The sequence below is a fragment of the Syngnathus scovelli genome, unplaced genomic scaffold (assembly GCF_024217435.2).
Source record: "Syngnathus scovelli strain Florida unplaced genomic scaffold, RoL_Ssco_1.2 HiC_scaffold_44, whole genome shotgun sequence".
Lineage (NCBI taxonomy): Eukaryota > Metazoa > Chordata > Actinopteri > Syngnathiformes > Syngnathidae > Syngnathus > Syngnathus scovelli.
Window position 1 is genome coordinate 262,501 of NW_026061538.1, and position 23,766 is coordinate 286,266.

At 46.5% G+C, this 23,766-nt stretch overlaps 1 protein-coding gene across 2 annotated transcripts in view; it reads left to right on the forward strand.

Moving 5' to 3' along the window:
* LOC125968090 (glutamine-dependent NAD(+) synthetase-like) overlaps nucleotides 1–22,179 on the forward strand; it is a 66,909-nt gene extending 44,730 nt beyond the window's left edge. Inside the window, exons 6-10 of one of the 2 annotated variants that reach the window (XM_049719244.2) lie at nucleotides 8,827–8,878; nucleotides 8,952–9,040; nucleotides 9,139–9,256; nucleotides 19,764–19,895; nucleotides 22,111–22,179. In XM_049719244.2, the coding sequence (XP_049575201.1) occupies nucleotides 8,827–8,878; nucleotides 8,952–9,040; nucleotides 9,139–9,256; nucleotides 19,764–19,895; nucleotides 22,111–22,164 (445 nt within the window). In that variant the 3' untranslated portion in view covers nucleotides 22,165–22,179. Of the gene's footprint in view, nucleotides 1–8,826; nucleotides 8,879–8,951; nucleotides 9,041–9,138; nucleotides 9,257–19,763; nucleotides 19,896–19,994; nucleotides 20,073–22,110 lie in introns of those variants that run through there. The other variant, XM_049719245.2, reaches the window with a different exon arrangement.
* The last annotated feature ends 1,587 nt before the right edge of the window (nucleotides 22,180–23,766 follow it).

Consider the following 23,766-nt stretch of genomic DNA (forward strand, 5'->3'; position numbering starts at 1 on the left):
CATTAAAAATAAGATTAATCTGGTTTCATATTAAAGACAGTTAATATTGTGCAGTATATTCTCAGCTTCAGTAGGCCCAGCCTAGTAGTTTGATCGGATGTAGTATAAGCATGCACTGCTATAACTTTTATTTTGTATTTCTTTTTTATTTATTTCAAAGAAGTACGACAATTAAGGCGAGAATATTTTTTTCATAGCTCCCACTAGAGTTTGTTAAGTGTGGTGAGTTGGTTCAGGTGTAAAACTGCATTCACTTCATTGTTAAAATAAACCAGTGAACCATGAAATCATTTTTTTTCATTGTTTGTGAAAAAAATGTGTTGTGCTTAGAAAAGATTCCTTGTCATCCGTGATTATAATATGTAGGGTAGGCTACAAATGTAGGCTGAATGATAAAGCATAGTACTGAATAACAAAGCAAAATATTTGGAGTTGACATTCTTTTACTGATCCGGCCCACCTGAGAACAGAAAGACTGGATCCGGCCCCAGAGCCAAACTGAGTTTGACATGCCTGGTCTAGCGTGCCGTTGCACTAGTTTTGCCGAAGTAACTATTGATATGGGTCTGTTCTACTTTGTCGCTCAAGTAGCGAGGCGACTTGTCTTTATTCGAAGAAGAATCGAATTAATGGAAGTATGACAATAATAGTATTTGAGAAGGAATTTAATGCATTAAATTTAGCTTTTGACGCGGCCCGACAAAAATAGGAACGGGCCCGCACCCAACGGACAATTAAATTACTTTTAATTCTACACTAATCCGAATAATCTGTTTTAAACACCTTCGTTATTTTTATTTATTGCGGTACGATTTTATACCATAATAATCACCCGTCCTTAAATCAAATTATCAAACCCAACTCCAAACAATCGATTGCACACATCATACTAATTGGCGCACAACGAATTAAATGAGTATATAAAACACATTTATTGAAGAAACAGGAGATAGAATTACAAATCTTAATTCCTCCAAAATCTGAACAATTTCACTCACTGATACCCGTGCAAATAAAATCATTCAATCCCGGAGTACTTTGATTGCAAAACATAGATCAGAAAAGAAGGTAAAGGTAGCTACCATTTGGGTGCTATTTTTTGGTGGAAATAAAGTCGAGTGATCAGTTCGATCTTATTTCTAAAATGCTAATTTGGGAGATACCCCTCCGTGAGTCGTCACCTTATCGTGGTGGAGGGGTTTGCGTGCCCTTATGATCCTAGGAGCCATGTTGTCGGGGGCTTCATGCCCCTGGTAGGGTCACCCATGGCAAACGGGTCCTAGGTGAGGGGCCAGACAAAGCACGGCTCACAGAAGCCCCTTATGACGATTGAAATAAATGGACTTCGTTTTCCCTCGCCCGGACGCGGGTCACCGGGGCCTCCCTCTGGAGCCAGGCCTGGAGGCGGGGCTCGAAGGCGAGCGTCTGGTGGCCGGGCCTTCACCCATGGGGCCCGGCCGGGCATAGCCCGAAATGGAAACGTGGGTCCCCCTTCCCATGGGCTCACCACCTGTGGGAGGGGCCGAAGGGGTCGGGTGCAATGTGTGCTGGGCGGCAGCCAAAGGCAGGGACCTTGGCGGTCTGATCCCCGGCTGCAGAAGCTGGCTCTTGGGACATGGAATGTCACCTCTCTGGCTGGAAAGGAGCCCGAGCTGGTGTGCGAGGCAGAAAAATTCCGACTAGATATAGTCGGACTAGCCTCCACGCACAGTTTGGGTTCCGGTACAAGCCCTCTCGAGAGGGGCTGGACTCTCTTCCACTCTGGAGTTGCCCACGGTGAGAGGCGTCGAGCAGGTGTGGGTATACTTATTGCCCCCCGGCTGGGCGCCTGCACATTGGGGTTCACCCCGGTGAACGAGAGGGTAGCCTCCCTCCGCCTTCGGGTGGGGGGACGGGTCCTGACTGTTGTTTGTGTCTATGCACCAAATGGCAGCTCAGAGTACCCACCCTTCTTGGAATCCCTGGAGGAAGTGCTGGAGGGCGCTCCTTCTGGGGACTCCATCGTTCTACTGGGTGACTTCAATGCTCACGTGGGCAATGACAGTGAGACCTGGAAGGGCGTGATTGGGAGGAACGGCCCCCCCGATCTGAACCCGAGCGGTGTTCTATTGTTGGACTTCTGTGCTCGACATGGATTTTCAATAATGAACACCATGTTCAAGCATAAGGGTGTCCATGTGTGCACTTGGCACCAGGACACCCTAGGCCGCAGTTCGATGATCGACTTTGTAGTCGTGTCATCGGATTTGCGGCCGCATGTTTTGGACACTCGGGTGAAGAGAGGGGCGGAGCTGTCAACTGATCACCACCTGGTGGTGGGTTGGCTCCGATGGTGGGGGAAGATGCCGGTCCGACCTGGCAGACCCAAACGCTCTGTGAGGGTCTGCTGGGAACGTCTGGCAGAATCTCCTGTCAGGAAGAGTTTCAACTCCCACCTCCGGCAGAGCTTTTCCCACGTCCCGGGGGAGGCGGGGGACATTGAGTCTGAATGGACCATGTTCCGCGCCTCCATTGTTGAGGCGGCCGACCGGAGCTGTGGCCGTAAGGTCGTTGGTGCCTGTCGTGGCGGCAATCCCCGAACCCGCTGGTGGACACCGGCGGTAAGGGATGCCGTCAAGCTGAAGAAGGAGTCCTATCGGGCCGCTTTGGCCTGCGGGACTCCGGAGGCAGCTGACAGGTACCGGATGGCCAAGCGGAACGCGGCTTCGGCGGTTGCTGAGGCAAAAACCCGGGCGTGAGAGGAGTTCGGTGAGGCCATGGAGAATGACTTTCGGACGGCTTCGAGGAAATTCTGGTCCACCATCCGGCGTCTCAGGAGGGGGAAGCAGTGCAACGTCAACACGGTTTACAGTGGGGATGGCGTGCTGCTGACCTCGACTCGGGACGTCGTGAGTCGGTGGGGAGAATACTTCGAAGACCTCCTCAATTCCACCTACACGCCTTCCATTGAGGAAGCAGGGCCTGGAGACTCTGAGGCGGATTCTCCAATCTCTGGGGTCGAAGTCACTGAGGTAGTTAAAAAACTCCTCGGTGGCAAGGCCCCGGGTGTGGATGAGATCCGCCCGGAGTTCTTAAAGGCTCTGGATGTTGTGGGGCTGTCATGGCTGACACGCCTCTACAACGTTGCGTGGACATCGGGGACAGTGCCTCTGGATTGGCAGACTGGGGTGGTGGTTCCCCTCTTTAAGAAGGGGGACCGGAGGGTGTGTTCCAATTACAGGGGAATCACACTCCTCAGCCTCCCTGGTAAGGTCTATTCAGGGGTGCTGGAGAGGCGCGTCCGTCGGGAGGTCGAACCTCGGATTCAGGAGGAACAGTGTGGCTTTCGTCCTGGCCGTGGAACAGTGGACCAGCTCTACACCCTCGGCAGGATCCTCGAGGGTGCATGGGAGTTCGCCCAACCAGTCCACATGTGTTTTGTGGACTTGGAGAAGGCGTTCGACCGTGTCCCTCGGGAGGTTCTGTGGAGGGTGCTTCGGGAGTACGGGGTGCCGAGCCAACTGATAAGGGCGGTTCGGTCCCTGTATCACCGATGCCAGAGTCTGGTCCGCATTTCCGGCAGTAAGTCGGATTCGTTCCCAGTGAGGGTTGGACTCCGCCAAGGCTGCCCTTTGTCACCGATTCTGTTCATAATTTTTATGGACAGAATTTCTAGGCGCAGCCGAGGCGTTGAGGGGGTCCGGTTTGGGGGCCTCAGCATCGCGTCTCTGCTTTTTGCAGATGACGTGGTGCTGTTGGCTTCTTCAGGCCGTGATCTCCAGCTCTCGCTGGAACGGTTCGCAGCCGAGTGTGAAGCGGTCGGGATGAGGGTCAGCACCTCCAAATCCGAGTCCATGGTCCTCGATCGGAAAAGGGTGGAATGCCCTCTCCAGATCGGGGATGAGATCCTGCCCCAAGTGGAGGAGTTCAAGTATCTTGGAGTCTTGTTCACGAGTGAGGGGAGGATGGAGCGTGAGATCGACAGGCGGATCGGTGCAGCGTCGGCAGTAATGCGGACCCTGTACCGGTCCGTTGTGGTGAAGAGAGAGCTGAGCCAAAAGGCAAAGCTCTCAATTTACCGGTCGATTTACGCTCCTACCCTCACCTATGGTCGCGAGGTATGGGTCGTGACCGAAAGAACGAGATCTCGGATACAAGCGGCCGAAATGAGTTTTCTCCGCAGGATGTCCGGGCTCTCCCTTAGAGATAGGGTGAGAAGCTCGGTCATCCGGGAGAGACTCGGAGTAGAGTCGCTACTCCTCCACGTTGAGAGGAGCCAGATGAGGTGGCTCGGGCATCTTATCAGGATGCCTCCTGGACGCCTCCCTGGGGAGGTGTTCCGGGCATGTCCCACCGGTAGGAGACCCCGGGGACGACCCAGGACGCGATGGAGAGACTATGTCTCTCAGCTGGCCTGGGAACGCCTTGGGATCCCCCGGGATGAGCTGGATGAAGTGGCTGGGGAGAGGGAAGTCTGGGAGTCCCTCCTAAAGCTGCTGCCCCCGCGACCCGACCCCGGATAAGCGGAAGAAGATGGATGGATGGATGGATGGATGGAACATTTGTATCAGCCTTTCCAAACAATTTTTTAACACACCACCATTTTCATAGTGGTGGGCAACTTGATCCAATTGAGTGATAATATTGCTAAAGCTGTTACAAAATATATTTTAGCCAAGCAAAGAAATGGCCATCCAATTTATTCCTGGGAGCAATCCATATTCACTTTTTGCACCATCTGTCCTCCCCATCCCCCCATGTTACATGACAATATATATATATATATATATATATATATATATATACATATGTATGTGTATATGTATATATGTATATAGATATATGTATATATCTATATACATATACGTATGTATATGTATATATATGTATATGTATATAATATGTATATGTATATATATGTATATACATATATATATATATGTATATATGTATATATATATATATATGTATATATGTATATATATATATATATATGTATATATATGTATATATGTATATATATATGTATATGTATATATATATATGTATATATGTGTATATATATATGTATGTATATATATATATATATATATATATATATATATATGTATATATATATATATATACGTACATATACGTATATATATATATACGTATATATATATATATCAGAATCAGAATCAGAAAACCTTTATTGTCATTCTACACAGTACAATGAAATTGGAGACCTCCATCCAGTGCATGAGGTAGATACAAGTAACATAGTCAAGTAAACGACTAATAGAAAAGTAGATGAATAATCGGAAACAGTAGTACGGACAAAGTGCAGTAGTAGTGCAGGAGGAAAGTGTCATCAGTGTCGGCTGGAGTTGAGGGCGGCTATGGCTTGGGGAAAGAAACTGTTTTTGAGTCTGTTTGTCCTGGTCTTCATTTGCCTGTAGCGTCTTCCAGAGGGCAACAGGTCAAACAGGGCGGAGCCAGGGTGGGAGCTGTCCGCTGAGATGGCCTTAGCCCTGCTGAGGCAGCGGGTAGTGTACGTAGATGTCCGTAAGGGAGGGGAGAGGGCGGCCAATGATCCTCTGAGCTGCCTTCACCACTCTCTGCAGCTTCTCCCTGTCAGCGGCGGTGGAGCTGCCGAACCATACTACGATGCAGTAGGTCAGTAGACTCTCAATGGAAGATCGGTAGAAGGTCAGCAACAGATCGGTGTTGTGGTTGTACCTCCTGAGGACTCTCAGGAAGTGTAACCGCTGCTGAGCCTTCTTGACGATGGTGGTGATGTTCTCTGACCAGGAGATCCGGTCAGAGATGTGGACGCCCAGGTACTTGGTGCTGTGGACCCTCTCCACCTGCTCGCCGTTGATGAAGAGGGGAGTTGGCTCAGGGCTGTGCCTTCTGAAGTCTATGATGATCTCGTTGGTCTTCTTGGTGTTCAGAGCGAGATTGTTCTCTGAGCACCAGTCGACCAGCTCCAGGACCTCCTCTCTGTAGGCTACCTCATCGCCATTGGAGATGAGACCGACCACAGTGGTATCGTCGGCGAACTTGACAATCCGGTTGTGGTTGTGAGCCGGTCTGCAATCGTGAGTGTAGAGGCAGAAGAGGAGGGGGCTCAACACACAGCCCTGTGGGGAGCCGATGCTCAGCGTACGGGTGGAGGAGAGGCGGGAACCAACTCTCACAGCCTGAGGTCGTTGGTCAGAAAGTCATTAATCCAGGCACATGTGAGAGAGGGGAGTCCGAGAGTGTCCAGCTTTGTGGTGAGTCTGTCCGGGAGGATGGTGTTGAATGCCGAACTGTAATCCACAAAGAGCATCCGGACATAGCTCTGCTGCTGCTCCAGGTGGTTCACCGCACAATGGAGGGCTACGGCGATGGCGTCCTCTGTGGATCTGTTGGTCCGGTATGCAAACTGGTGGGGGTCAAGGTGTGGGGGAAGATAATCCTTGATGTGCTGAAGAACCAGCCTCTCAAAGCACTTCATGATCACCGGAGTGAGGGCCACTGGTCGGTAATCATTCAGGCTAGAGATGGCCGACTTCTTCGGCACTGGGATGATGGTTGAGGTTTTCAGGCAGGGCGGGACGGTTGCTAGGGCCAGGGAGCGGTTGAAGATCGTGGTGAAGGTGGGGGCGAGCTCCTCAGCGCATGCCCTCAGCACCTTGCCGGGGACCCCATCCGGGCCTGCGGCCTTTCTGGGATTCACTGCAAGGAGCACCTTTCTGACATTGTGCTCCTGAACAGTGAGTGGAGTGGTGTCAGAGCTGGGTGGGGGAGGGGGCAGGGCAGGGACTGGGGAGTGCTGCTGGGATGTTCCAAACCGTGCAAAGAAGCTGTTTAGCTCCTCTGCCAGCTGTGCGCCTTGGTCTTCGACTTGAGCGGCACTGCCCCTGAAGTTGGTGATCTCCTGGATGCCCTGCCACACCTTACGGCCGTTGTTGCTGGACAGGTGGGACTCTATGCGTTGTCTGTGGTCCGCTTTCGCCCGTTTGACTCCTCTCCTCAGCTCAGCTCTGGCAGCGCTGTACAGAGCTCTGTCTCCTGACCTGAAGGCGGTGTCGCGGGCTCTGAGGAGAGAGCGGACCTGGCTGCACATCCAGGGTTTCTGGTTAGGGAAGACCCGGATGGTTTTGGTCACAGTCACATTGCTTGTGCAGAACTGGATGTAGCCCAGAACTGTGTCTGTGTGTGTCCCCAGCTCCTGGTGGTCGAACAGGTCCCAGTCTGTCCGTTGAAAACAGTCTTTGAGTTTGTGGAGTGCATCCTCAGGCCAGGAGGTGATGGTCCTTAAGGTGGGTCTGAGTTTGCGTCTGAGGGGGGTGTAGGCAGGGAAGAGCAGGAGGGACAGATAGTCTGATTGCCCGAGGTGGGGAAGGGGGATAGCTCTGTATGCATGTTTGATGTTGGTGTAGACATGGTCCAGGGTGTTCTCACCCCGTGAAGCACACTTTACGTGCTGGTGGAAATTCGGCAGTACAGTCTTTAAGTTGGCCTTGTTAAAATCCCCCGCTACAATGTGGAAGCCATCAGGGTGAGCCCGTTGTTGTTCACTCACAGCTCTCAGCAGGAGAGAGAGTGCCGTGCTTACGTCAGCATCGGGTGGAATGTAAACAGCAATGACGATAACAACAGCTAGCTCCCTCGGGAGGAAAAAAGGCCGGCATCTGACTGCCATGTACTCGAGGTCCGGACAGCAGTGGCTGCCTACGATGGTCGCATTGTTGCACCAGTTATCGTGCACATACATACAGAGCCCCCCACCCCTGCGTTTACCGGAGTCCAGTGTTCTGTCCGCGCGTAGCAGGGAGCGGCTTGCCAGCTGCATGCTAGCATCGGGGATATCCGGGCGCAGCCAGGTTTTGGTTATGATAATCACACAACAGTCCCGGACGTAGTGGTTTCCCGTAAGCTGTAGATCCAGGTCATCCATTTTATGCAGCAGGGATCTGGCGTTGGAGAGAAACAGGCTCGGGAGAGGCGGCTTGTGCGGTTGTTTACGTAGCCTTAGCATTAGGCCAGACCGACGGCCTCGCTTTTGCTTCCTTTGCTACAGTCAAACTTCGGTTTTCGACCACAATCCGTTCCAGAAGGTGGTTCGAAAAGTGAATCGGTCGAATTCCAAATCTATTTCTCCCATTACAAATAATGGAAACGATTTTAATCCGTTCCAAGACAAAAAAAAAAAAAGTCTTTTTTAAGCATTTTTTCAATTGCGCATTTTTGTCTGATCGCGCAACTGCAGCGCACCGCCGAATGCGCAACCTTAGTGCGCTGCCGACCGCGCAACTGCACCGCGCTGGTCGCATTATTGTGACAGAGCCGTCGCTGAAATTTAGCAAATATTTTTAAAGTCCTGATGTACTTTCCAAATTTGAAGTGGACCTCAGTGCGCAGGGAGCTTTATTTGGTCCGATCGTGCAACCGCAGCGCGCCGGGCGCTCACTGTCGCATTGCTTTAAGAGCGTCTTAGTGTTTTAGGATGGCTTTACTGCTCCCACTTGCTTTCTTTGGAGGCATGAATAGAGGTTAATACAATCCTCAAAGTAACGAAAATACAATAACGAACGGAGTCAGTCGGCATCCGGGCCGCGCGGTCGGGTTTACTCGGGTCCTTTCGGCTCTTCTTGCAAGGTTCAACCTCCAAATTTTGATTGACAACCAAAGCAAAAAAATCTCAAATTTTTCGTTCGAATTCCGATTTGTTCGAGAACCGGGACGTTCGTAAACCGAGGATTGACTGTATATATACTATACATGCGTATACATGTACTATATACTGCTGCTTGTTTGGCTCGATTAATCTATTACCGTTACTATAATCTATTACTACTACTATTACTATTGTAGGACAGTTGAAGAATACTTTCTGCCAAGAATGATCCAGCAGGTCACCGGGCAGGTAAATAAGTACTTTTATATGCTATAAAATACGATTTTGTACCTTCAGTACAAACTACCCCTGTGCTCATCAGGATACAGTCCCATTTGGAGACTGTGTGCTCTCTACCAAGGATACCTGTATTGGGACTGAGATGTGTGAAGAGTTATGGCATCCCTCTAGGTAAAGTACCATTATTTGCCACTTTTGAGTCATCTGTAATTTTGAAGCAGTAATATTTTTTGATCAATTATGCCTTGATTAATGACGCTTTTATTTAGTCCTCATAGTCAGATGGGTCTTGATGGAGTTGAAATCTTTACCAATTCCTCTGCAAGCCACCATGAGCTCCGCAAAGCAGACCAAAGAATCAATTTGATCAAGTCTGCAACCCTCAAGGTAGATCAACCGAATAACATTTGAGGTCAACACGACAAAAGATGAAAATGAAACAGTCAATCAACAGTTCATCTTTTAATTTTATTTATTTATTTATTTTTTAACATCTGGATACGACACACTGTTACCTTGACTCAGAAGGTTAATTTGTTCTGTGCCTAATGTAACCTTTACTCATTTATCAATTCCATTTTCTTTCCATTAAAAATTATTCATAAAACCTAAAACATTTATCAATAATAACCCGAGTTTGTCTGAAATGCTCTCTCGATCAGACATAGGCAAGCTATGGCCCGCGGGCCACATCCGGCCCACGGAGCCGTTTAATCCGGCCGGCCAAACCTGAATAAATTGTATTAAACTTTTTTTGGGGTAATTTTTCCTGCAATTATTATGTTTTCCCAGTAGATGGCGAAGCGCCCACCCGCGCATTTACTCCCGGAAGCCGTGTCAGAAAGCTTGGTGCACACTCAAGTGCGTGTACGTACTAAGTAGTACGGACCCGGCGCACTTCGCGCTCTATTTCCATCAGTGCCGAATTTCGAGTGTGGGGTGTGACGTCAGCATTCTCGTAATTTGCGCGCTGAGCTTTCAGATAGTTTTACGCTAATGCCACCCACAAACCTTACCCTGGAATCCTTCCATTAAAACGAGTGGCCCGAGGAAAAGAAAGGTGGACACTGAGTGCCGAGTATTTAAAAAAAGAGTGGACAATTTGGCTCCACCTACGTGTGTGAGCAGACGTTCAGCCACATGAACGTCAACAAAGCCCGTCACGGATCTAGGTTAACAAACCGACACCTCGGCTCTATCCTAAGAATTACCACAACAAATTTTACTCCAGACCATGATGCACTAGCAAAAAAGGGAGACCAACAATACTATTGATTTCTTTATTACTTTATTTAGATGTATTCTTTCACTGAATCTTCAGATGATGTATTTGGTCAGAATGTTTGCCGTTTGATGTGATTTCGCCTCATTAGATAAGCATATTTAATAAATCTGACCTGCAGGCACTGAAGTGATGGAAATTATTATTCATAATAACAGTGTCGTATTTAATGAGAATCACTGATAGTAGTTTTTTAGTGAAATATTTTTTTAATGCTGTTAATAAATGCATTTGTTTTCAAAAAGCTTTTTTTGAATATCCATGCTTTACTACCTACTACAAGTAAAAACCTTTTATGCAATGACCTATACATGTCATTTCTATTCACACAAACACTAAATCCATCTGCTCCTGGTTCGGCCCCCCCGGTCAAAATTTAGAACCCAATTCGGCCCGCAAGTCCAAAAATTTGCCCACCCCTGCTCAAGATCCTCACATTTAAGGAATTCTCTCTCAAACGTTTCCTATCCCTAAAGCGTTTTAAGTCCTCAGTTCCAAAATGGTTCACAGAGTTTGCACATTAATTTCCCTTTTTATTGAATCACACAATAACCTATGCCATTCTTCAATATTACCGAAATTTCCGGTGTATAAGCCGCACCGGTGTATAAGCCGCACCAGCTAAAATTCGGGGATATTTTATTTTTTTTCTTACATAAGCCGCACCGGACTATAAGCCGCACGTGCACACGAGTTTTTTCCAAAGAAAGACAGTACACAGAAAGCCTTTTTGAAGTTTTAATAACATACCTTAACATTTTTTTCCAAACACTGCCTGTGACGCGGCAGTAATACCGCAGCAACACGGAAGTAACACAGCACTAATAGGGTTTGATTAAATAAAACATACCGGTAAAAGTCACTGAGACACGGCGGTAACACAGCAGCAACACGGTAGCACAGCACTAACAGGGCTGGTTAAAGTAAAAGTAAAAAAAAGGGCTTCATCGTCTTCATCTTCCTCCTGTGCACTGAAACCGTCGAAGTCTTCCTCCTCAATTTCCGATTGGAATAGCGTTAGATATCCTTCGCCACACACTTTCTCAGTATCTCTTTCGTCGTCGTTTTTATCCATTTCTTCTAGCATTTTCCATGATGAGGGTCTGTTCATGCTAATCTTATTCATGCACGAAGCGCTAAATTACATTAAACTAGCAAGCGACACGTATAGCTCCAGAGTAGACGGGACCACGAAATAAAGAAAAGGGTGCCGCAACACAATGTCATCAACATCGACTGCCTTTAGCTTAAAAGCGGCATCATATGCATTTCTTTTGTCCCCCATAATGACGGTTTGTGTATAAAAGCTTCCTTTCAGTAATGTCCGTCTTGATCGCGTTCTGCGTGATGCGCGAAATGTTGTAAACACAAACTAGCACGTCTTCTTCGGCGCATTATCTCTTCTTCGCCTGTCTCGCTCTTGCTTCCTGCTAGAGTGCCCCCTGGAGGCCGGAGGCCGTAAAAATCCATAAGTACGCCGCGCCGCCATTTAAGCCTCAGGGTTCAAAGTAACCTTCTGAATAAAATGCATTAAAAGTTCACATTCATTACAACTTGTTTTTGGTGAGCAAAATGTCAGAAGAATTGAATTTAAATGCTGATTGATTGGGTTTTAATTCAATGCAGATGGTCCAAACAGCGCCACTGCTTTGTGTAATCTCTGAGTCACATGGCAGACTAAGAGAAAGGGTTTAGAGCACAGGTGTCAAACTCAAGGCCCGGGGGCCAGATACGGCCCGCCACATCATTCTATGTGGCCCGCGAAGACAAATCGTGCACCAAATTCGTGTGTCATTACTATAATTGCAAATTGTCTTCACTTTTAATATCTTTTTTAAAAAATATTTGACCAGTTTTTACTCGTCTGATTTGAAAACGAGTTATTTGTCAGTTTGTTTTGTAGCATTTACTGTATATAATAGTGTTAAGCGTAAAAGTGATCAAGTCATCACAAAAATCACGAAGAAAATCTCATATAAGCCGCACCTGACTATAAGCCGCAGGGTTCAAAATTTTGGAAAAAAAGTCGTGGCTTATACACCGGAAATTACGGTAGGTCTTATTTTTTAAATTAATCGATAATTTATCGATGAGTTCCAGGAGAAACAGATGACATATCAGAGGTATAAAATGTTTTCAGGAACTGTCCTTTTAACCAACTTCATAGCAGTATCAACTTCAAGAGAAATCATCTCAAAAGGAACATTAATCTCAGCAATAATAATGAATGATCTGGTCAACTTACATCTTTCATCAACAGCAGCAATACATGCAGGTTTATTATAAGAAGCTCAGATGACGTAATAATGACTTTATTTGACTTGTACTTTTATCTACCTCTCATGCACTGAATGGAGGCCTCCAATTTCATTGTACTATGTAGAATGACAATAAAGGTTTTCTGATTTCTGATTTCTGACTTTAAGCAATCTAGACAATAATGTGGCGTTATTTTAAAGATAACCGCTGTGTTTCCTTTTGTCAGTTATCATTTGCTCGCCGCTCACATAGGGTGCCACTCGGGGAGGCATATTGTCAACATCCAATATATAATTTATTTTACTTATTTTATTTATTTTATATATTGTGCTCCTGAGTTAATGTTGCTGATTGATTACCTTGAATTGAATATTATTTATTGCTGTTATTCAATTTAATATTATGTATGTTTATTATTTTATTGTATTTTTTTCAGCATTAAATGGCAGTTGGTTAAGAATGTTTATAGTTTAAATAATTATAATTTCTTTTTTAATTTCTTTTTTCTTTCTTTATTTTTTTCTTTAATGTTAATAACATGGGGGGCATGAAATGTTTTCTTCTCCCTAGGGGGGGCATCACAGAAAATAATTGAGATATAATTATAAATAATTTCCAGTCTTTGCAGTCACGTGACAACCAATAGATAAGTTCGAATAAAACCGTAAACAGAAAACATTGACAGTCACATCACAATATTTCATTAGAGCGCCTAAAACCTGCGTTGGTATTTCAGGGTCAGCACTTTGTTGGTTTAATTCTTATCTATCTGACAGGATCCACCGCATGGTCCATGGTAATACGACCTCTGAGTTCACTAGTGTTACGTGTGGTGTCCCGTACTCGGACCAATACTATTTAGTATTTATAAGAATCTGTTTGGGGACATTGTACATAAATATAACATTAGTTTTCAATTTTATGCGGATGACACCCAACTATATATGCCGTTATCGATGACAAATCCGTGGCATTGTTGTAATCTTGAGGCGTGATTTGCTGGAATTAAACAATGTATGTCTCTCAATTTCCTACGTCTTAACCCAGATAAAACCAAAATGTTGTTAATTGGTCCTGTTCGTTATCACCACCTATTTAAGGAAACCACTGTAAATATGGATAATTATCACCCAAAGTGATACTGTAACCAATCTCGGTGTTATATTTGACCAAATGCTCTTCTTTCAAAAACACATTAAGAACATAACTTTTTTCACCTCCGTAATATTGCTAAGATTTGTCCGATTCTTTCAACTCGTGATGCGGAAATTATTATACATGAGTTTATTACGTCGCACCTTGATTACTGTAACATATTGTTCTCTGGTCTTCCAAAGTCCAGTATTAAAAGTCTACAGTTGGTATAAAAAGCTGCGGCGAGACTGCTCACACGAACGAGAAAATCTGATCACATTACCCCAATATTAGCTAATTTATATTGGCTCCCGGTCCATTTAAGATGGGACTTCAGGGTTCTTTTATTAACCTATAAAACACTGCATAGCGCCTTCTCGTTTCGTCTTCCTAGTTGTACCTTACATTCTGTCCTGTAACCTTCGTTCGCAAAATGCTAATCTTTTAGTGACCCCGAGAGCCAAAAAAAAGTCTGCGGGGTTGAGAACAGGGGTGTCAAACTAATTTTTGTCGCGGGTCGCATCGCAGTCATAGTTTCCCTCGGAGGTACATTATGATTGTCAACGTCTTCTATATACATATATCTATATATTATAGGCCACAAAACAAACTGATGAATAACTAGTTTTGAAATCTAGACTAGTAAAAATTTCAAATATTTTAAAAAGACGAATGGTAATAAAAATTGCAAGCAATATTATTTTTTTTAAAAGTGAATACAATTTGTAATTTTAGTAATGATACAAAGTCGATGCACGATTTGTCTTCGCGGGCCACTTAAAATGATGTGGCGGGCCAATCATAATGTCTCTCCGGAGGAAACTATGACTGTGATGCGGTCCGTGACAAAAATGAAGTTGACACCCCTGGCCTAAAGAATCAAGTTGACGTCTTGTAATCTCAATCTGAAGACTAGGCTGAGGCTAAAAACTCGAATTTGTCTTTAAACTTTAGCCGGTGTAAGTCGACAGACAGCGAGAGCAACCGACCGACTGACTACCGGGAAAGCTTTTATATGATGAGTCATACAACCAAACCTGCCCGGTGTCAAACTGACCTCAAATAACTACCGTATTTATTCTAATTATCACCCATATTCTAATAATCGCCCAGTGTGTGTTAGCGATGACATAAATAAAAAACATTGATACCTCTAATTATCGCCCATGCTGCTAAAAATTCCCCCCAAAACTTACGTTTTCCTCCGTGACCGCATGCCGACGTCATTGCACAAGTTTAAATATGACTGATTTGACAGCACGTCGAATGTCCCTTTTAAATTGGTTTTCTCCATAAACTATGATACAATTACACTTGTCACTCCGCTACAATATCCTCACACAATTACGTTATCGGGGCGTGCGCTCGAACAAGACGATCGCGATAACATGACGTGCGCAACATGTGATGTGTGACGGTAACGTGTCGCATCGATGGAGCGTCAATTGACGCACCCCGCTGTTAGAGGTGGATCAAAACAGCCGCTGTTCTTGTGTTAAGAACACCAGTGAGATGCAGGTATTGCATACTACATAAGGAAAATATACATATTATCGCCAATTTCAGTGCCTCTTGGTGATCGGACAAAAAGTGTTCTCTATTAATCGCCCACCCCCCCTGTTGGACATAAACCTTCTCTAATTATCGCCCTCACTCGTGAACAAGACCCCAAGATACTTAAACTCCTCCACTTGGGGCAGGATCTCATCCCCGATCCGGAGAGGGCATTCCACCCTTTTCCGATCGAGGGCCATGGACTCGGATTTGGAGGTGCTGACCCTCATCCCGACCGCTTCACACTTGGCTGCGAACCGCTCCAGTGAGAGCTGGAGATCACGGCCTGAAGAAGCCAACAGCACCACGTCGTCTGCAAAAAGCAGGGATGCGATGCTGAGGTCTTCAAACCGGACCCCCTCAACGCCTCGGCTGCGCCTAGAAATTCTGTCCATAAAAGTTATCAACAGAATCGGTGACAAAGGAAAGCCTTGGCGGAGTCCAACCCTCACTGGGAACGAATCCGACTTACTGCCGGAAATGCGGACCAAACTCTGGCATCGGTGATACAGGGACCGAACCGCCCTTAGCAGTTGGCTCGGCACTCCGTACTCCCGAAGCACCCTCCACAGAACCTCCCGAGGGACACGATCGAACGCCTTCTACAAGTTCACGAAACACATGTGGACTGGTTGGGCGAACTCCCACACACCCTCGAGGATCCTGCTGAGGGTGTAGAGCTGGTCCACTGTTCCACGGCCAGGACGAAAGCCACACTGCTCTTCCTGAATCCAAGGTTCGACCTCCCGACGGACCCTCCTCTCCAGCACCCCTGAATACACCTTACCAGGGAGGCTGAGGAGTGTGATTCCCCTGTAATTGGAACACACCCTCCAGTCCCCCTTCTTAAAGAGGGGAACCACCACCCCAGTCTGCCAATCCAGAGGTACTGTCCCCGATGTCCACGCAATGTTGTAGAGGCGTGTCAGCCATGACAGCCCCACAACATCCAGAGCCCTTAAGAACTCCGGGCAGATCTCATCCAACCCCGGGGCCTTGCCACCGAGGAGTTTTTTAACTACCTTAGTGACTTCAACCTCAGAGATTGGAGAGCCCGCCTCAGAGTCCCCAGTTCCTGCTTCCACAATGGAAGGCGTGTAGGTGGAATTGAGGAGGTCTTCGAAGTATTCTCCCCACCGACTCATGATGTCCCGAGACGAGGTCAGCAGCACGCCATCCCCACTGTAAACAGTGATGACGTTGCACTGCTTCCCCCTCCTGAGACACCGGATGGTGGACCAGAATTTCTTCGAAGCCATCCGGAAGTCATTCTCCACGGCCTCGCCAAACTCCTCCCATGCCCGGGTTTTTGCCTCAGCCACCGCCGAAGCCGCGTTCCGCTTAGCCATCCGGTACCTGTCAGCTGCCTCCAGAGTCCCGCAAGCCAGAACGGCCCGATAGGACTCCTTCAGCTTGACGGCCTCCCTTACCGCCGGTGTCCACCTGCGGGTTCGGGGATTGCCGCCACGACAGGCACCAACGACTTTAGGGCCACAGCTAAGCCTCAACAATGGAGGCGCAGAACATGGTCCACTCGGACTCAATGTCCCCTGCCTCCCCTGGGACGTGGGAAAAGCTCTGCCGGAGGTGGGAGTTGAAGCTCTTCCTGACAGGGGATTCCGCCAGACGTTCCCAGCAGACCCTCACAGAGCGTTTGGGTCTGCCAGGTCGTACCGGCATCTTCCCCCACCATCGGAGCCAACCCACCACCAGGTGGTGATCAGTTGACAGCTCCGCCCCTCTCTTCACCCGAGTGTCCAAAACATGCGGCCGCAAATCCAATGACACGACTACAAAGTTGATCATCGAACTGCGGCCTAGGGTGTCCTGGTGCCAAGTGCACACATGGACACGCTTATGTTTGAACATGGTGTTCATTATAGAAAATCCGTGTCGAGCACAGAAGTCCAATAATAGAACACCGCTCGGGTTCAGATCGGGGGGGGGGGGGGGGTTCCTCCCAATCACGCCCTTCCAGGTCTCACTGTCATTGCCCACGTGAGCATTGAAGTCACCCAGTAGAACGATGGAGTCCCCAGAAGGGGCGCTCTCCAGCACTTCCTCCAGGGACCCCAAGAAGAGTGGGTACTCTGAGCTGCCGTTTGGTGCATAGACACAAACAACAGTCAGGACCCGTCCCCCCACCCGAAGGCGGAGGGAGGAGGCTACCCTCTCGTTCACCGGGGTGAACCCCAATGTGCAGGCGCCCAGCCTGGGGGCAATAAGTATACCCACACCTACTCGACGCCTCTCACCGTGGGCAACTCCGGAGTGGAAGAGAGTCCAGCCCCTCTCGAGAGGGCTTGTACCGGAAGTCAAACTGTGCGTGGAGGCTAGTCCGACTATATCTAGTCGGAACTTTTCTGCCTCGCACACCAGCTCAGGCTCCTTTCCAGCCAGAGAGGTGACATTCCATGTCCCAAGAGCCAGCTTCTTCAGCCGGGGATCAGACCGCCAAGGTCCCTACCTTTGGCCACCGCCCAGCTCACACTGCACCCGACCCCTTTGGCCCCTCTCACAGGTGGTGAGCCCATGGGAAGGGGGACCCACTTTTCCTTTTCGGGCTGTGCCCGCCCGGTCCCCATGGGCGAAGGTCCGGCCACCAGACGCTCGCCTTCGAGCCCCGCCTCCAGGCCTGGTTCCAGAGGGGGGCCCCGGTGACCCGCGTCCGGGAGAGGGAAAACGAAGTCCATTTATTTTAGTCATCATAAGGGGCTTCTGTGAGCTGTGCTTTGTCTGGCCCCTCACCTAGGACCCGTTTGCTATGGGTGACCCTACCAGGGGCATGAAGCCCCCGACAACATGGCTCCTAGGATCATAGGGGCACTCAGACCCCTCCACCACGATAAGGTGACGGCTCACGGAGGGGTATTTCTATAATGATTGTATATTATTCATTTAATCATTCCTTCATCTTCCAAACTACTCATCTTCAAGAGGGTCGCACGGTTTTGGAAAATGGGATGAAGCTAGACCAGGGGTGGGCAAACTTTTTGAGTGGCGGGCCGAGTTTGGTTCTAAATTTTGACCGGAGGGCCGAACCAGGAGCAGATGGATGTAGTGTTTGTGTGACGTAATAGAAATAACATGTAAAGGTCATTGCATAAAAGGTTTGTAATTTTAGTAGGTAGTAAAGCATGGATATTTGAAAAGAAGCTTTATGAAAATAAATGCATTTATTAACAGCATTAAAAAAATATTTCACCAAAAATCTACTATCTGTGATTCTCATTAAATACGACAATGTTATTATGAATAATAGTTTCCATCACTTCAGCGCTTGCAGGTCAGATTTATGAAATATGTTTATGTAATGAGGTGAAATCACATCAAACGGCAAACATTCTGACCAAATACATTATCTTGAGTAATCAGTGAAAGAATACACCTAAATAAAGAAATCAATAGTATTGTTGGCCTCTCTTTTTTGCTAGTGCATCATGGTCTGGAGTAAAATTTGTTGTGGTAATTCTTAGAATAGAGCCGAGGTGTCGGTCCGTTAACCTAGATCTGTGACATGCTTTGTTGACGTTCATGTGGCTGAACATCTGCTCACACACGTAGGTCGAGCCAAATTGTCCACTCTTTTTCACTCAGTGTCCACCTTTCTTTTCCTCGGGCCACTCATTTTAATGGAAGGATTCCAGGAGAAGGTTTGTGGGTGGCATTGATAGAAATAGAGCACGAAGTGCGCTGGGTCTGTACTACTTAGTACGTACACGCACTTGTGAGTGTGCACCGAGCTTTCTGTATCGGCTTCCGCGAGTAAATGCGCGGGCGGGCACTTCGCCATCTATTGGGGAAACATAGTGATTGCAGGGAAAATGGCCCAAAAAAAAGTTTAATAATACAATTTATTCAGGTTTGGCGGGCTGTATTAAACCGCCCCGTGGGCTGGATGAGGCCCGCGGGCCGTAGTTTGCCCATAGCTGAGCAAAACTATCCTAAGAAAACCCATGCAAGCACGGGGAGAATATGCAAATATTATAATATCATATTTAATATGAACCAATAGAAATTGATTATTTTTGGACGAAAATATCAAATCTGCTGTTTGTGTTTAATTTTTTTATTTTTTTAATCACGGGTATCTGTTGCATCTACTGTGGATCTATTATTTTATTTTGTTTGTAGTTTTTGTTGTGTCCGATGTTGATATTGTATATTTATTTATTTATCCATTTAATTATTAATTCATAATATTTTTCAGGTTTCAGTTATGTTTTGTTTGTTATGTAACAACTGCATATTTGTTCATTAACCTCTCGTGTGCCCACTTTTGGGTGTAGATACTGCTGGCAACTGAATTTCCCCTGGGGATTCAATAAAGAATCTCAGTCGCTCGCTCTCTCGCTCTCTCTGTCTGCCTCAAAAGGTCATTGGGCGTTTAATAAGACTCGAAGCTTGAGCTCAGTGTGCATCAGAGGGGCCTGGATGAGCAGTTGCTCATTTGCAGGAGACAAGACCTCTCAAAACAGCTATAGCCTTCAGCTGCAGTTGTAGATTTTTATGGTTCAATTGTTTGTTTTATTACAATTGATGCAGTGTACTGTGTTGTTTCCTATCCAGATGTACGTATATGCCTAGAAATAAAATCTGAATTGCATTTAAAATCAATCTAGTATTGATAAATTTACATTCTGTGTATTTTTGGTTCACTTACAGAGTGGCGGTATCTACTTGTATGCAAACCAGAGGGGTTGTGACGGAGACAGACTGTATTATGATGGTTGTGCCATGGTGGTTGTCAATGGGGGCATTGTGGCGCATGGAGCACAGTTTTCTTTGACTGAGGTGGTAAGTTTGGAAATTAAGAGTTAATAGTATTTGTTCAAGTGTGATTTGATAACAATTCTTCACTTGTTTCTTTGTGCTCACACTCACTGTGATTAATAGAAGAAGCTGGAGTCTATTGAGAAACCCAGAAATAGGAACCCAGAATAAATCCAGAACCATTTTACTAATGGTGTTAAACATTGTTCCACTGTGGTATCATGTCTACTGAACAAAACAGTTTCATGATTGCATAACTAAAAGTCATTCATCCATTGAATACCGACGGCAGACGACTCGAATGTAGCCGGATAATGAGCTGACAGACGTCTCGCAGACAAACCTGGCGTGTCATTACCGATTTTGAGTTGGTCTTGACGTATCGCAGCCAGTGTAGTGTGACATAATCCACAATTCTATGCTAGCATCTGGAATGGCTCATGACCACTACGACGGAAGTCAGGCATGTCAGAATGACTGTTTGTCATGCCGCATAGTATAACATAACCTACGTCGTCCTACAAGTGGTTATTGGGCATTGACCAAGAGGAATACAGTGAGCTCTTATTGTGACATAATCCACGATTCGACGCTAGCCTCTGGAATTGCTCACGACCATTACCACAAAATTCTGGCATGTCAGAATTTCTGTTCGTCTTGCTGCAGTGTGACATAACCTACGTACGTCATCCTTCGAGGGGTTCTTGGGCTTTAACCAATAGGAATACAGTGAGCTCTTACTTATGACAAGAGATTGGACATGATGCACACAAAAAAAATGGCATAATAAAGAATGGGCAGTACCTCAGCTGATCTTTAGCGGGCCATGTTATAGAGCAGCGGTCACCAACACCAGGTCGCCCGTGAGGACTGCATGAGTTGTCCGCAGGACTGTTCTAAAATTTGCTGAAATAGCGGCACTTGTCAGTGAGCTGCATCTATTTATTATACAGTCAAACCTCGGTTTTCGAACGTCCCGGTTCTCAAACAAATCGGAATTCAAACGAAAAATTCGAGATTTTTTTGCTTTGGTTGTCGATCAAAATTTGGAGGTTGAACCTTGCGAGAAGAGCCAAAAGGAACTGAGAAAACCCGACCGCGCGGCCCGGATGCCGACTGACTCCGTTCGTTACTGTATTTTCGTTACTTTGGGATTGTATTAACCCCTAATCATGCCTCCAAAGAAAGCAAGTGGGAGCAGTAAAGCCATCCTAAAACACAAAGACGCTCTTAAAGCAATGCGACAGTGAGTGCCCGGCGCACTGCGGTTGCGCGATCGGACCAAAATCTGCTCCCTGCGCACTGAGGTCCACTCAAATTTCGGAAAGTACATCAGGACTTTAAAAATATTTTCTAAATTTTAGCGACGGCCCTGTCACAATAATGCGACCAGTGCGGTGCAGTTGCGTGGTCGGCGACGCGCTATTGTTGCGCGTTCGGCGGTGCGCTGCAGTTGCGCGATCGGACAAAATTAAGTTCCCTGCAAACTTAGGTCCACTTAAATTTTGGAAAGTACATCACGACTTTAAAAATATTTTCTACATTTCAGCGACGGCTCTGTCACAATGATGCGACCAGCGCGGTGCAGTTGCGTGGTGGGCGACGCACTACGGTTGCGCGTTCGGCGGTGTGCTGCAGTTGCGCGATCGGTCAAATATGCGCAAATGAAAAAATGCTTAAAAAAGGCGGGGTTTTTTTTGTCTTGAAACGGATTAAAAATGTTTTCATCATTTGTAATGGGAAAAATAGATTCGGAATCCGACCGATTCGCTTCTCGAACTGCCTTCTGGAACGGATTGTGGTCAAAAACCAAGGTTTGACTGTATTTTTGCTATTCTTGTTAAAATCTCACTTACATGTGAACTGGAAATGACATTAATAACACATAGTGAAAGCCAAATTGAGCAAATTGGCTATTTCAGAAGTGTGTGTCAAACTGGTAGCCCTTTCGCTTAATCAGTACCCAGGAAGTAGCTCTCGGTTTAAGAAAGGTTGGTGACCCCTGATATAGAGGAAATATTTGAGGAACTGTGGCTGCAATGTCCTTAGCTGGTTGCCGATTAGCAAATTTGGTGTCATTTAACAAATTTCTTGCTTCAAGTTCTCACAGGAAAATAGACTGTATGCACTGCCTGTGTAATATTTGCGTACGGGCTAAATGTGTAAAGGTTTTTTTCACAGTGTATTAGTAGTATCTGTTGGTGAATACTGTCAATTTCTGACAGATTATTTCTAACAGACCACAGGGGTCGCGGGCGTGCTGGAGCCTATCCCTGCCATCATCGGGCAGTAGGCGGGGGACACCCTGAACCAGTTTCCAGCCAGTTGCAGGGCACACAGAAACGAACAACCATCTGTACTCGCACTCACTCCTATGGGCAATTTGAAGTGCTCTATCAGCCTACAATGCATGTTTTTGGGATGTGGGAGGAAACCGGAGTGCCCGGAGAAAACCCACGCAGGCACGGGGAGAACATGCAAACTCCACACAGGGAGGGCCGGAGGTTGAATTGAACCCGCACCCTCTGAACTGTGAGGTGGACATGCGCACCGTGCCACCTAAAATCATGTTTGATTAAGGTTATTGACACCAAAGGTCAACCAGTTCAACAAGAATCACATGCAGTACTGTCACCTACCCTGTCCTGTGACCTTTCGATTTATGTTCATCAGAAACATGAAAGCACAATTATTTGTGTGGTTTTAGTTGAAAGTTTACAGCTGGGGTGTCCAAAATACAGCCTGCAGGCCATTTTTATTTTGGCCACAAGAAATTTTATAAATAGAAAATAATATGGACCACACTTCAACCTTTGCCCAAGTGTTGCACTTTTTAATTTTAACACCAGGGAGAGCTACTGTTCTACTACTACTGTTGATCAAGGCAGTTTCTCTACCAAAAAGTACAAAAGTAGACCAAGAAAAAAATTACCTCAAGATACTAAACATGGCAGAACCAAAGAAACGAAAGTGATTACAGAAAATTTCAGACATGTTGGTTGAGTGTATATTTCTTCAAAAAAAAGGCTACAATGGCCAGCCATGAGGTCACCCAACTCATCACAAGACATGGCTGGCAAGCCTTTTTCAGATGGAGACCTCTTAAAAGACTGCCTTGTTAAAGTCGCCAAAATAATGTTCCCAAAAAAAGTGCAGGACTTCAGAAACATCAATGCTGTTCCCAATTTAGGTGCGTAAAAGATGTATTACACAGTACCCGTGTGTTACTAACCATTTATGCACAAGTAAACATGCAACAATTATCAATAATGCACATCAATTCTGTCACTAGCCTGTTTTTACCCACCACTTGTGTTTTTCTTGTTAACACACAACACTGCTGGGCACAGTGCACATACTTTACATGCAAAGTCATCTGATTTCATCTGATGCAGATTTGGTCCTTGATCAACTGACATTCGTCCAGATTTTAAGCACGAGTGCCATGAGATCATTACTGCAGCTGGATGGCCTGATTTACATACCCAGCGCAGCTAAAACTCACCAGAAGAATTTACGAAAATTGTACGCACTTGGACTCCGCCAAGGCTGCCCTTTGTCACCGATTCTGTTCATAACTTTTATGGACAGAATTTCTAGGCGCAGCTGAGGCATTGAGGGTGTCCGGTGTGGGGACCTCAGCATTGCATCTCTGCTTTTTGCAGACAATGTGGTGCTGTTGGCTTCTACAAGCCGTGATCTACAGCTCTCACTGGAGTGGTTCGCAGCCGAGTGCAAAGTGGTCGGGATGAGGGTCAGGAACTCCAAATCTGAGTCCATGTTCCTCGGTCGGAAAAGGGTGGAATGCCCTCTCCGGATCGGGGATGAGATCCTGCCCCAAGTGGAGGAGTTCAAGTATCTTGGGGTCTTGTTTACGAGCGAGGGTAGGATGGAG